Consider the following 14,764-nt stretch of genomic DNA (forward strand, 5'->3'; position numbering starts at 1 on the left):
TTCTTTTGTTGAGTTGCATTTAGATTTATTCAACATCCATTAGCTGTTTTGGCATTTAGATATATTCTCCCCCTTGTTGACATTATCTCCAGGAAGAAAAATCCAGCTAAATGCACATTGTTCAAGCTGCTGTCATTGTCCATTTGGAACATTGTCTGCAGCTTCAAGCTTCATTGGTATTCATGGTGATAAGTTTTAAACAATAGCAATTTCACTTAGATCTGCAGAAAAATCTGTTAATGAAACAAAAAGATCCTAAGCTCTCTGTTCTTTTGAATAAGTGGTCTCACCAATTCTCACTGCACTAGTCTTATGACTTTTAAGAGTCAGAGTTCTCACAAGGCTCAAATGTTGTTTGACCTACAGAAATAAGAGGTGGCTGAGAGGAGGTAATCTGTGATCATATGATTAGAGGAAAACCATATAGGGCTAATCATACTCATTTCACAAAAAAAATGCATAAGCATCTATGACCGGGGTCACAGTCTGACTCACAGATTGCTCTGTAGTTGTGACAGTGTGTTGTCCTCCAATTATAGTGAGAACCTCCATTGGAATTGGAGAGGATTTGACTGGGTTACTGTCATGTACACCAGCCTCAAACCTTTGTGCACCTTGCAGAGCACTGTCACATAAATGTGATAAGATTGCCCTTTTTATGACATTGTCATAGGCAATTGTTCTTCTAGCTTTGACTGCTGAGACAGCTTCTGCTAGAGTTATGAGGGGATTTGTTCCTTCTTGAGGAACCTCCAATTGAATTGGAGAGAATTTAGATAGCTCCCCCTCAGGAGTACTACCCTCAAACCTTTCAGTCTGTGAAGACTGTTTGTGCACATGAAGGTGCCTAAGTGACCATGGGGTCTTCAGTAAAAACTGATGAAATCCCCATGTTTGTGATGGTGTCATCAAGATCTACCCCAGCTAGTAGTCTCTCACCATCTAGATGTTGATTCTGGGTGGTGAGCACAGTTTCATGAACCATGTCACTTGAGTGTTGGTGCACTTGGGAATCAGATTCAAGTGCTCTATATGATGAAGAAATTTGGGAGATTAGAGAAGTTTGCTCAGTTGTGAGTGTTGGCAGCTCCCCCAGAATGGATGAGGGAGCTTCAAGTGATGTGCCCTCACTGTGTGTGCCATCCTTATTTCTTCTACCATACACTCTAGGTGCAGGTTGTGCTGACTCAATACATGATGCATTGGGGTGAATGCTCTTTTCAATAGATACACCTTGTTGAGAGGATGCATCTAGTGACTATTTACTCCCCATTTGTTCAACTGTGCCCTTTTGGGAGGACATAGAGGTGTTTTGAGTGGTCAGCTCAGGTAATTTACTCTTCTTTGGTGTCTTGACCAAGGGTGACTCTAGTTCAGTAAGTATTGTTTCACGCTCATTTACAACAACAAGGGTAGGTTCCTTTCTCCTCTTTTTACTCACTTCAGTCTCTTGAGAGACTAAAATGGTTGGTTTGCTAACATCTAGTGGTTTAGAAGAAGGGGCCGTAGCCTTAGAAGGTCCCTGTTGGTGTGCCTGTGTTTGTGCTTCCACAGGCTCAGGAACCATAGCCAAATTAGCAAATTTAGGAGCCCTCATGTCTGGCATAGGGTAAGGATAAGTCCTGAACCTCTCCAACATAAATGGAGTGATTCTGAGACTTACACTCACCTTATTTTTTGAAGTAAGTGAGCCAAATATAATTTTGGACACTTGCTTGCAATTGCCAATTCTACTACTATCAATACCAGCTAACAATTGTATGTCATTGACTTTATGAGCTAAACTAGACATAATAAACCTTGGCAAAAAGATTTCTTTACCTCTATTCTTTAAAGGCATAGTAAGCCTGGTAGCCAGCTCCTCCAGAATTAGACCTCCAACATTCAGATGCCTGTTGTGAGCTATTGAGAACATCAGCTTCTGCACCACACTTGATATGTTGTCAAAGCCAGTTTTTCTGCAAGTGAAAGCCCTCACTACAGAGTCAAACACAAAGGACCATTCCTTCCTAAGGTTTGTTTTGTTCAGGCTTGCCAAGTTGATTGAGCCACTATAGTTGATGAAGTCCATGAATTCACTCAACTCATCTGCAGTTGGCATTTCTCCATAATTCTCAGTTGGCAATCCCAGGGCTGTATTCACATGAGCAGCTGAAAACTCAAGTTCCTGGCCTCCAATTGTGCATGTGACCACCATAGAAGTGACATTCTCTAGAACAACTGTCCTAGTTATAGCTGATGTCCAAAATTCATGAAGAACGTCCAAATACAACACAAGACTTGCAGTTAAAGCACCTGCAATGTAGGATTCAGAAAGAAACTTCACAAACCCTTTGAAACTATCAGGGGCTTGGTTAGCATCAAGAAAAGCAATAAAGTTAGTTCCCTTCTCTGGAATGATAGCTCTAACAATGTTCTGTGCCATTGTAGTGTTTAGAAGTAGTGGGTAAGAGAAAGTTTTGAGAAAAGAGCAAAAACGAGAGAGAAATCGCCTTTTGTCTAAAAGCTAGGTCACTTGAGATCTCGAGAAGGTGTAAGTGCAGTGTGTGTATCGAGAAGTCTGGGTATTAATAGAAAAAGTAACTTATCGAGAAGTCAAAGATGACTTATCGAGAACTCTGATAAGTACCCAGTTTGTCCGAAAATGGACTAAAATAAATCTAATTTATTTGAATTGAATCAAATTGAAATCAGAAAAATTTTCCAAAAGTATTTGTCTAAAATAATTCATTGAATTAAATTATTTTAGTTCTGAGTTATTGATAAATCTCAAAATATCCTTGTCGAGAACTCTGTGAATTAACATTATTAGAGAACTCTACATGGTCTTATCGATAAGTCATAATAGAGCTTATCGAGAAGTCATTCGAGAAGTCTGTAAATAGACTTATTCGAGGACTCACTCTAGAACTCTAAAATGACTTGTCGATAAGTCATTTTGACTTATCGAGAACTCAGTTCTCTATACTTTTGAGTGTTGTTTTTCTGCCTTGTGTTAATTTTACACATTAAAGATGTAAATTAACAACTAAGCAGTTTACTTAGAATTTGAAATATTCTAAGTTAATTTTTTTTTTTTGAGTTTTTAAAGAAAAATAAATATACAGAGATTCTGAAATATTTATAATTTATATTTCAGTTAATTTCAAACTAGGTTGATTTATTAGAAATTAATCTGCTGCAAAATATTAGCTGAGTTCTTGCCTTAGGATGAAGAATTGAGCATTCCAATTTCACTCACAAGACTAGTGAAGGTTGCTTCATCCAAAGGTTTAGTAAAAATGTTAGCTAATTGTTTTTCTGTTGGAACAAAAATGAGCTCAATAGTACCATTTGCAGCATGTTCCCTGATAAAATGGTACCTAACATCAATGTCTTTGTTCTAGAATGATTAACTGGATTAGCTACTATAGATATGGCACTAGTATTGTCACACATAATAGGAATTTTGTGTAACACTAGACCATAGTCCATTAGCTGATTTCTAATCCAAAGCACTTGAGCACAACAACTTCCAACAACTATATATTCAGCCTCAGCTGTGGAAGTTGACACAGATTGTTGTTTCTTACTATACCAGGACACAAGTCTTTGACCAAGAAATTGACAGCTTCCACTAGTACTTTTCCTATCAACCCTGCATCTAGCAAAATCTACATCTGTGTATCCAACAGCTTCAAAACCAGTTCCCTTAGGATACCATAATCCCAAGTTTGGAGTTCCCTTTAAGTATCTGAAAATCCTTTTTACAGCCATCAAATGTGATTCCTTTGGATTGGCCTGAAATATGGCACATAAACAAGTACCAAACATGATGTCTGGTCTACTAGCAGTCAAATAGAGCAATGAACCAATCATTCCTCTGTAGCTTGTAATATCCATACTTTTACATTTCTTGTCTTCATCCAACTTGGTTGCAGTAGACATTGGTATAGATGCAGGTGAGCTATCCACCATACCAAATTTCTTCAATAAGTCATTCACATATTTGGTTTGGCTGATGAAAATACCATCACTTTTTTTGACTAACTTGAAGGCCAAGGAAGTAACTCAATTCTCCCATCATGCTAATTTCGTACTCACTCTGCATTAGCCTAGAGAATCTTTGACAAAGCTTTTCATTTGTAGATCCAAAGATGATATCATCCACATAGATTTGAACTAGGATCATATCTTCATCATACTTCTTGTAGAAGAGAGTCTTATCAATAGTACCTCTAGTAAAACCATGTTGGAGTAGAAATTCTAACAGTGTGTCATACCAGGCTCTAGGTGCCTGTTTCAGTCCATATAGAGCCTTGAGTAATTTGTAAACAAAGTTAGGGAATTCTGGATCTTCAAAGCCAGGTGGTTGTTGCACATAAACTTCTTCTAGTTCACCATTAAGAAAAGCACTCTTGACATCCATTTGATACACCTTAAAATTTGAGTGTGCAGCAAATGCCAGAAAAAATCTTATTGCTTCTAGTTTTGCAACAGGAGCAAAAGTCTCATCATAGTCAATTCCCTCTTCTTGTGAATAGCCTTTAACAACCAGCCTTGCTTTGTTTCTAGTAACAAGTCCATTTTCATCCATTTTGTTCCTGTACACCCACTTAGTTCCAATTATGTTTCTGTTCTTTGGTGCAGGGACTAATTTCCAAACTTTGTTTCTCTCAAACTGATCCAGCTCCTCCGGCATGGTACATATACAGTCAGGTGCAATAGGGCTTCTTCAGTTTTCTTGGGCTCTACTTGAGACAGAAAACATGCATGTAGGCATTCAGTAGCAGTTGCACTTCTAGTTCTCACACCAGCTGAGGGATCACCAATAATAGCTTCTATTGTATGACTCATATCCCACTTTCTGGTGTGTGTCTGTTGACTAGTGCCTTCATCATTTTCTTCAGTATTACCATGACTGTCATTTCCATTCTCTCCTTCTCCCCCTAAGTTTGTGCCATCAAATTCAGGTGTCTGAAGAGAGCTTTCATTTTCATGATTTTGTTCAGAGATCTCTTCATTTGTCACTTATTATGTCACAACTTCATTTTCCTCATCAGAATCACTGTCAATGGTTAGATTTCCAAATGCAAGGGCTTCAGCATCATTTACATCAAGGCATTCCAAGCCTGGACACTTGTCATCATCAAAAGTCACATATGTACTTTCCATAATTTTCTTTTGATCAATCACATAAACTTTATAGGCTATTCTTTCCAATGAATATCCCAGAAAAATTGCTTCAAAAACTTTAGAGTCAAATTTTCCCACATATTCAGAGTTGTCTTTTAGAATATAACACTTGCTTCCAAACACATGTAGATGCTTCACTGTAGGCTTCCTGTTAGACATGATTGAGTAGGGTGATTTGCCATGAGCTTTGTTGGTGAGATATCTGTTTTTAGTGTAGCATGCATTATTAACAGCCTCTTCCCAAAAACTAGTTGGCAACTGAGCATCTTGTAGCAAAGTTCTAGCAGCTTCAAACAATGTTCTATTTTTTCCTCTCAACTACTCCATTCTGTTGAGGTGTTCTAGCTGCTGAAAATTCTTGAACAATGCCTTTGCTTTTACAGAATCCACTTAATGTTGAGTTTCTGAATTCTGTTCCATTATCACTTCTCAATCTTTTCACACTAACCTTTCCTTTAGCTTGCTTCTCAATTTTCTTGATGTGCTAAATTATAATGTTTGGAGTTTTATCTTTAGAGTACATGAACTCAACCCAAGTGTATCTTGAAAAATCATCAACCATGACAAGGGCATATTTGTTCCTTGAAATGGACAAGACATTTACTGGCCCAAACAAGTCCATGTGAATAAGTTCAAGAGGTGCACTTATAGAATTCACAAATTTTGACTTGTGACTTGATCTTTTCATTTTTCCTTTCTGACAAGCTTCACAAACTTCCAGTTGAGCAAATTCCAGATTGGGCATGTCTCTCACAAATTCCTTCTTGACTAGGCTGTTGATTGCTTTGAAATTCAAGTGAGATAGTTTTTTATGCCACAATTTGCTTTGCTCTTCTGATTCCTTGGTGTAGAAACAACACATTACATCCTTATTTGTTGATTCTAAGTCTACAACAAACAAGCTTCCATTTCTTACTCCTTTAAGAGCAATTTCACCAGTCTTTTTGCTAATAAAAGCACAATCTTCTTTGTTGAAAACAACTTGAAAAATTCTGTCTGGAAATTGACTAACACTTAGGAGATTTACTTCTAATCCAGCAACTAGTGCTACATCTTCAATGACAACATTTCCAGAAACAATCGTTCCATATCCCATTGTGAATCCTTTGCTGTTGTCTCCAAAGGTTACCAAAGGGCCAACCATCTCCCCAAATTGTGATAGCAGGGCCTTATCACCTGTCATATGCCTGGAGCATCCACTATCAATGATCCATATGACCTTCTTTCATTTGCCCTGCACACAATGAGGATTAAGTGTGTTTAGCTACCCAAACTGTGTTGGGTACTTTCTTCATGTTAACTAATTTTGCAGAAGTAGAATGAGAATTTTGAGATAAAATGGAATTCATAGACTGTTGAGCATTTTCCCTTTCAGATATAGAACCAACTTTTGATTCTATGAGATCAATTCTCAATGTGTGGCAACTTTTCATCACTTTCATGTTTCAGGGAATGCAATCAAACTTGTCACAGAATGAATAGGGATCATTTGCCTTAACTTCATTGTACTTGCAGACTCCTTCAGGTGGATTGCTAACAGTCTTTTTACAAAGATGAGTTAGGTGATTCATTGATCCACAATTCTCACACTTCTTTCTAGGTGCATCTGCTACATAAGCAAAATTATTGCTTTTGTTTATCCCAATCTTTCCATTTCTATTCTTCTTTTTCTTTTTGACCTGTTTAGCTTTAATCTCCTTCATAGGCTACTTAGTTTCTTGATTGGCTTTTGGTGTTTCAACAGAGATGGAAGACTGAGTTGTCTCATCATTTTTCTTTTGCTTGTCCTCATCAGCTATCTCTTGTTTGATGATCAACTCTTCTTCACTGAAGTTTACCTCACATGCCTTGAACAAAGGTGATTCAACTTTCTTCAAAATAATTGGAACATCTTCAGTTTGAGTTGATTTCCCTTTGTCACTGACAGACTTCCTCTTGTTGTTCAAATCCTCATAATCAAGACCAATGGCAATATTTGCACATGGCTTGTTCTTTTCATGATATTGTCCAATCAACTCAGAAGCATTTTTGAAGGATTTCAGCTTTACTTCATTCTTCTCCAGCCTTTCTCTCAACACTGCTTCAATTTCAATTGCACACTTTCATTTATTCTTTAAGTATGCAATTTCTTGTTTAGCAGCATCAAGCTCAACCAGCAACAATTCAGTCTCTTGTTTTTCACTCTCAAGTTTTTCATTGATCTTTTTCAATCTGCTAACTTCCTCATTTGCAGCAACCATGCTTGTATGAATGTGGAACATTTATGTGCTCATCTTTTCAACAGTTTCCTTATATTGACTCACATTTAAATCGATTGTGGTGAGAGTTGGTACCTGTGATTTAGATGATGAAGAGTTTCCTTGCTCCAAGGCCATGAGTGCATTGTTTCCAACTTCTTCATCTTCATCATTATCTGAATCATCCCAGCACTTGCCCTCAGCAATATAAGCTTTCCCTTGTTGCTTCTTTAGAAGAGCATCATACTTTGCTTCCAATTCAAGATAGGCCTTGTCTTTCTTTGCTTTCATAGGTTTCCTACATTTTGTAGCAAAATGGCCCAACTCATCACAGTTAAAGCATCTTATTTTTGATCTATCAACAGATCCAGTTTTGTAGCCAATTTTGTAATCAGGAGCGTACTTCCCTTTTCCTTTCCAACTGCTGTCTTTGTTGAAGAACCGTCCTTTGCTTTTGAAAAATCTTGGTTTCTTTACTCTAATATTAGAGAATTTTCTAGCCAAGTAAGCCATTGATTTGTCTAGCTCATCAAGCTCATCAAGAGTGTAGAACTCATCTTCTTCATCCAATTCCAGTATGACTTGCTCTTCAGTGTCAATGGCTCTTTTCTCACTTGTAGGAATGACTGGAGTTGGGGATCTTTGCTCATCATTAAAAGTCTGGCCTTCATTCACAATCAGTGCACTTGAGCCATCCATTACATATCATTGACCAGCCCTTAATGACCTTTTTTGAATCATTTCAAGTTCATAAGTTTTCAGAACCCCATAGAGCACTTCCAGTGTGATTCTAGTCAAATCCCTTCCTTCTCTGATTGCAGAGATCTTTTGTTCCAAATGGTCAGGGAGAGTGAGCAAGAACTTCAAATTCACTTTTTCAACATCATAAAATTTATCATGAAGCTGCAAGTCATTTATCAGCTTATTAAACCTTTCAAACACATCAGTAATACCCTCCTTTGGTTTAGCCATAAAACCCTCATACTGAGAAATCAATATCCTTCTTTGATTTGACCTAACCTCCTCAATTCCTTCACAAAGTATTTCAATCTTTTCCCAGATCTGTTTAGCAGTGTCACAGTTGACAATGTTATTATACATTACATTGTCAAGTGACTCAATTAGAATCAGTTGCAAAGCACTGTCTAGGTAAACTTTCTCTTTTTCAGGTTCAGTATACTCAGAAGGATCCTTTGGAGCATAATGAGCTGGAATAACCATATCTCCATCTGTGGTTTCCTCAACTCTAACTACAGGAGTGAAGGGCCCATTCTTGAGGATACCAATGTAAAGGTGATTGGCCATTCTTATAAACCGCAATATTTTCTTTTTCCATAAAGTGTAATTGGCCTTATCAAAGGGAGGAATCTTGATACTACTGATTTTCCGTGTATTCATTTTTCCAAGATCTAATCTGTTTACTTTTAAATTTTGCTCTGATAGCACTTGTTAGGTATGAATACAACACAGAGGGGGGGGTGAATGTGTTTTGGCTTAAATGTATGATTTTCGATCGACTTAAGCTTGAGCAGTTGGTTGTTGTTAATGATTTAGTAGAATGGATGTTAAACATAAATAGCTGAGCAAATATGTAAAACAAAGATCTTCAAAACTCACTTAATTTTATATTAAAAATCAAGCAGTGTTTTGCTACAAAATCTCTAAGTTCTTATTTTAGAACTTAGCTTCTTTCTTGAGAGAGAACACACAAAATTTTCGAATTTGATTGTTCTTCTTAACTTATCTAGAGGACCAATGTTAACTTTATAACTCAGTTAACTGCTGGTTTACATGGTGGATAATAAACATATTATCTTTACTAAACTGTCACTTGTCATTTCTATTTATAGAAAAGCAAATCTTCCATTTCTGGCTTAGCATATCTTTAGCTTCTCGTGATTACTTTAATCTCCTCTATCAGTTAATCTTTGTCATTGATCTTGCACATCTCTCTAGCTGCTTTTTGTAGACTTGTCAATCCAGCTATGTGAAATGTTTGTTGATTTGCAACCTTGGATATTGAACTGTTCTGCAATTCTGTACTTAGAGAAATTTCTTCACTTCGAGATCTCCAATTAAGCCGTAGAGAACTCGACATCTCGATAGGCATGATGGCTTGTCGATACCTCTGAAACTTCATTGTTGCCTAGACTTATCGACAACTCTGAGTTCTCTAGTGAATTTTGGTTTATCGATAACTCAGAGTTCTCTAATGGACTTTGGCTTATCGATAACTCAGAGTTCTCTAATGAATGTATACTTGTCGATATCTCTGAGTTCTCAACAGACAATTCCTGAGTTCTCTATACCCGGTGGATGTTGTTTATCCGTCGAGTAGTGATGGTTTATCCGTCGAGTAGACATTCCTCATCCGTCGAGTAGATATTGCTCATCCGTCGGGTAGATGTTACTCAATCGTCGGTACTCTCTGGAGTTTAAATGACTTCTCGATAAGTCATTCTGGAGTTCTCGGATGATTTCTCTATAACACTAATTCTGTGACTTATAGAGATCTTGACTTAGAATGTTTTACACCAAACAGATTTATTCAACTCCAAGCTTCTTCATAATTCTTCTGAGGCATGATCTTCTTGATCTTCTTCCAGATAGAATTCTTAGGCTTGACATTGTTTAGAGAAAAATGCTCCAGTCTGCTCCATTTACATTTACAGACATTAAGTATAACAAGTATGAATTACAGATTAAGGTTACAATACAACTAATCTTAGGGTTGTCAGTATGACTTAGTCTTGTTATGATATAGGCATGTCTTGCACAACAGTGTTATTTTGGTATTCATCTCTGAGACTATAACTTGTGGTGTGTGTGTTTATTTTGGGGTCACAGTACGCAGTAGTTGGTTGTTTATTAAGATTGGGTATTATTAAGGGAAATGGAACTCGTGACAACCCGAATTTGGGGGTGTTACAGAAATGGTATCAGAGCTAAGCGTTATAAACCTCAGAGATGATGCGTCGTTAAAATGATAAGTTCACTAAGATAATAAGAACTCTTGCCAAGTTCATAGTCGGACTACCTAACGTAGTACTGACAATTAAAACCCTTACGGGAACCCTTATAAATATCATGATAGTAACATAGATTGTTATCGTGTATGGTAGCGGAACTCAGAACCCTGAAGTTCAAAAGCAATAACACGATGATGTTTTACTATATATTGGGGATCGGATTGTGGGATTGTGGATCCAATGGAGCACCCTAACGAGGGACCAGATGATGTTCATATTAAGGATGTAGCGGTTGAGTATCTCGTAACTTCATTAAATACTTCATTCAAGAGCCCTATTGTTCTTAACCTTAGCATGTAATGGTGATGACACTAATTAGACAACACGAAACTGCTAAACGCCAACTTTCGTTGCACGAATAACATACTGCCAGACATCCACAGAAGAGATAGAAGCTGAACAAACACCAATTATATTGAGATACTATATGTCTATAGAATTTGACAACATAACGGTTTAATGCACAAGTTATCTATCGTGATTACATAGGGCAAGTAAGATGGTTAAAATTACCTACGAATTATGCATACAATAACACATGAACCTATACTAGCATGGCAAGTTCTAAATCCTTAAATTCACTATCGCTTCATTAAGAATTAACACACTATCTTATAAGTTCGCGACGCTCATAAGACGAATAAGCACAACCAATACTAGGTTATCATACAATCACCACGCACTAAGGCATCGAAACAAATCAACTAAAGAAATCCATAAATAAATCCGCTAGAACCCCACGATAACGATTAGCCCATAACCGGACTCATCATCAACGTGGGTTCCGATGAAAGCATGGTATAATAAATATAGTCTTTATACTGAATAAATAATAAACCAAGTACGAAACAAGAGTATAGGTTCACAAATAAGAAAACTATCATCCAAAGTTATAACTTAGAACAAAGAATCATAAGTATAAACTAGGTCTTCTTCGCCTTCATTGAATTGTGCTAAACGGTCTTCTTACGCCTTCTCCTTGTGCTCTGGTACGTCTCCTCTGAAAAATGACCTTTATTTATATATATATATAGTAGCCCATGCATAGTAGAAGTCCTCCAATCAAAAGCCCACAAGAATCAGGATTTAAATTTCCTGACTCGACGCGTCCGCGCGCTTGATTAGCGCGGGCGCGCACTTGATCAACGCGGGCGCGTTGTGTCACTGTTGTTCGGGCGCGGCGCTATGACAGCGTGGGCGCGCTGGCCTTCTGGAGAAAATTCCATTTTCTTCTTTTCTTGCTGCAATGAGTTGGTCTTCACGAGCTTTATTCCTTGGACACCTTCTAACACCATATTAGCATAAAATCAATGATAATTCACCTGAATCCCGGATTAATGCCTTAAATGCAAAAATACTATAAAACACATTAAAACACCAACAACTTGAGTACAAATACACCAATTCAAAGCTTAATAGAGCGTTACAAAATGTCATAAATTCCACTCAACAGGTGTTATCTTTTTGCATTTTAATCTAATTGTAATAACTATAGCCATCCATGAAGCTTAGCATCTCATTCCCTGCATTGGTATCGATAAAGTGTCAATCCTTGATAGAAAGTAGCAGTCCTTAGGGCATGCATCATTGAGGTAAGTGAAGTCAATGCACTTCCTCCACTTCATGTTGGCTTTCTTGACCATAACAGGGTTAGCTAACCATTCAGGGAATCGTACTTCCTCGATAAATCCAGCCTGAAGGAGCTTCTCAACCTCCTTCTTAAAGGCTTCCAGCCTATCTGGTGCATAGGTTCTCTTCTTTTGTTGTACGGCCTTCCATGTTAGGTCAACGTTTAACTTGTGAGTTATAAGGTTGGGGTCGATCCCAGGCATGTCGGCCATTATCCAAGCAAACACATCATTATTCTCTTGTAGGAACTTTATCAATTGGTCCTTCAGAAGTTTCCCCAAGGATGCTCCGATGCAGGTGGTCGTATCAAGGTCCATCGAGTCTGAGGGAATTAGGACCAAGTCTTCGGTTGGCTTCCCTCGACGCACATCGCTCTCTCGAATATCCATGTCTTCTATTAGGAGGACCTGCCACCAGTTCCATCGGGCTTAAGTGCTGTTACATAACAACTTCGAGCTATTTTATGATCTCCTTTCTCTTCTCTGACACCGTTTCTGGTTGGGAAATTGAGTATCATATGGTAGATCGAGGGCACGGCCTTAAACGCATGGATCCCTGCTCCCCATGATTGCGTTGTAGGTAGAGGTTGCCTTGACAACCTGAAAGTTTAGCATCTTTATGGCCTCCCTGGGCTCTTCTCCAATAGTCACGAAAAGTCATATTACTCCTTCTACTTGACATTCCACTTGGTTAAACCCATAAATGAGTGCATCGGAGGGGGTCAGCTGGGAGTCAGTGTACCCCATTCTTAGAAACGTGTCATAGAACAGAATATCTACGGAAGCTCTCTTGTCAACTAGGACCCTTTTGACAGGACAATTTCCAATTATCGGGGTGATAACTAGGGAATCATCCTGAGGGAATTTCAAATCGTCAAGGTCGGGTTTGCTGAACGTAAGTGTCATCTCATCCTTGGCACACTTGGATGCGTCTCCGAATATACTCATCAGCTCCCTGGAATAAAGCTTATGAGAGTTCTTTGTTGTCCCCGCTACTGTTGGCCCTCAGGAGATCATGTTGATCAATGGCCCTCTGGGATATGGGTTTCGTCATCTGTTGTTGCCTCCTTGTTCATCATCTCTTTTATGGCCCCCTCTATCATCATTCTTGATGAATCTTCCACATTTTTCTCTCCGAATGAGATACTCGATATTGTCTTTAAGTTGTCTGCAATCGTTGGTGTCATGACCAACGTCTTATGGAACCTACAAAATTGGTTATTATCTCTCTTTTCGGGGTGTCCCCCTAGTGGATTCAGCCATCTAAAGTCTTTATCATTCTCAATCTCAATCAGTATTTGGCTCCTTAACGCGTTCAGCCTTGCATATTCAGTGAACTTTGGTGGTTGATTCTTTTTGGAAGTGGGATCAGAGTTCTTATCAGTTCAAGGATATTTTTCCTTGGTGTCGTACTCTTGGTATGTCTTCTGCTTCTTGTTGGAAATGGGTTCATTGTCTACCACTGTCTTCCTCATGCTTCCTCCACCTTGATGTATTTTATGGCCCTATCTTGGAGCTATAACATGCTTTCAGGGGGCGCTTAGCTAGGGACATCTTGAAGAACTCATCTTTAGTCCCTTGCTGTAGTGCTATCATAGCTACCTTATCGTCAAGATCCGAGACATTCAAGGCTTCCTTTGTGAAATGATTCAGGTAGTCTCTTAGGGACTCATTCGCTCCTTGCACAATGCCCATGAAAGAGGGTGAAATTTTCCCATGCACTCTGCCACTAATTAATTGCTTAATAAAGGCTTTGCTTAGTTCGCTGAAAGACCCAATTGAGTTAGGGTGTAGAAGCTGTACCACTTTTGAACCATACCAGATAGAGTCTGGGGAAGGCCCGATACTTGATAGCATCTTTCACGGGCTGTAGTAACAGGGCATTAGAAAATGTTCTGACATGGTTAGATGGGTCGCTAGTACCATCATATTCTTTGATGGTAGGCATCTTGAACTTTCTTGAGATATGGGCATTCATTATCTCTTCGGTGAATGATGGGTTTGGATCATCAGGATCTCCTAAGGGCATCAAATCACTGGGATCGGCCTTTGGGACCACAGTCCTTCATGGTGTTGGACCTTCCAAGTCTATGATTGGAGGAAAATCCCTTTTCCTTGCTGCAGGTGGAGGTCTTGGTGTCAAGTGCATCTCCGGATCACGCTTCATCCTTTGAATCTCAGCTTCATGAGCCCTGATCCTCTCTTGTACATCTTGGGGAATCGTCCGTTGAGTGAACATGTACTGTTGATAGCCTCCAGGAATTGAATCCTTACCAGCACATCTCCTCCTTGGAGCCACTTCATATTCTGACGAGTCGAAGTCTTTAGCAGAGTAAGGTCCAGAGAACTCTCGATTCTCAGGGATGGGAACCAAGCCACGGATGTATAAGGGCGTCTGCCCTTGCCCTTCACTCGGATTAGAGTATCCACTTCCTCTAACCACCTCGGGGTATAGAGGGGGTTGGTGGTCCCTGGAGTTATAACCGTTGAGTATTCATACCCAACGGGTTGAGAGTTTATAGCTGCATGTAGCTGCTGAAATTGGGGATTTATCCCTTGAGGAGCCGAGTGATTCATCCCTGATGGCAGATCTTGGATTGGGGGATTCCCCTTGGGGCCAAGCCTCAGTTGCCCCTATAGGGGTTCCTCCTTGGGTTGTGACATAAGTTGAGTGCGGGGGTATCTCCACCACTGA

General features: G+C 38.9%; 1 protein-coding gene across 1 annotated transcript; it reads right to left on the reverse strand.

The window, feature by feature from the left end:
- Nucleotides 1-11,949: 11,949 nt before the first annotated feature.
- On the reverse strand, nt 11,950-12,459 carry LOC141719766 (uncharacterized). The gene has a single exon (XM_074522138.1). The coding sequence runs from the start codon at nt 12,457-12,459 to the stop codon at nt 11,950-11,952; it is 510 nt and encodes a 169-aa protein (XP_074378239.1).
- Nucleotides 12,460-14,764: the final 2,305 nt, after the last annotated feature.

Source organism: Apium graveolens, chromosome 4 (assembly GCF_009905375.1).
Source record: "Apium graveolens cultivar Ventura chromosome 4, ASM990537v1, whole genome shotgun sequence".
NCBI classification, from domain to species: Eukaryota; Viridiplantae; Streptophyta; class Magnoliopsida; order Apiales; family Apiaceae; genus Apium; species Apium graveolens.

Excerpts from the sequence above, each read along its gene's own strand:
- LOC141719766 (XM_074522138.1), bottom strand. The coding sequence starts at position 12,459 with ATGGATATTCGAGAGAGCGATGTGCGTCGAGGGAAGCCAACCGAAGAC.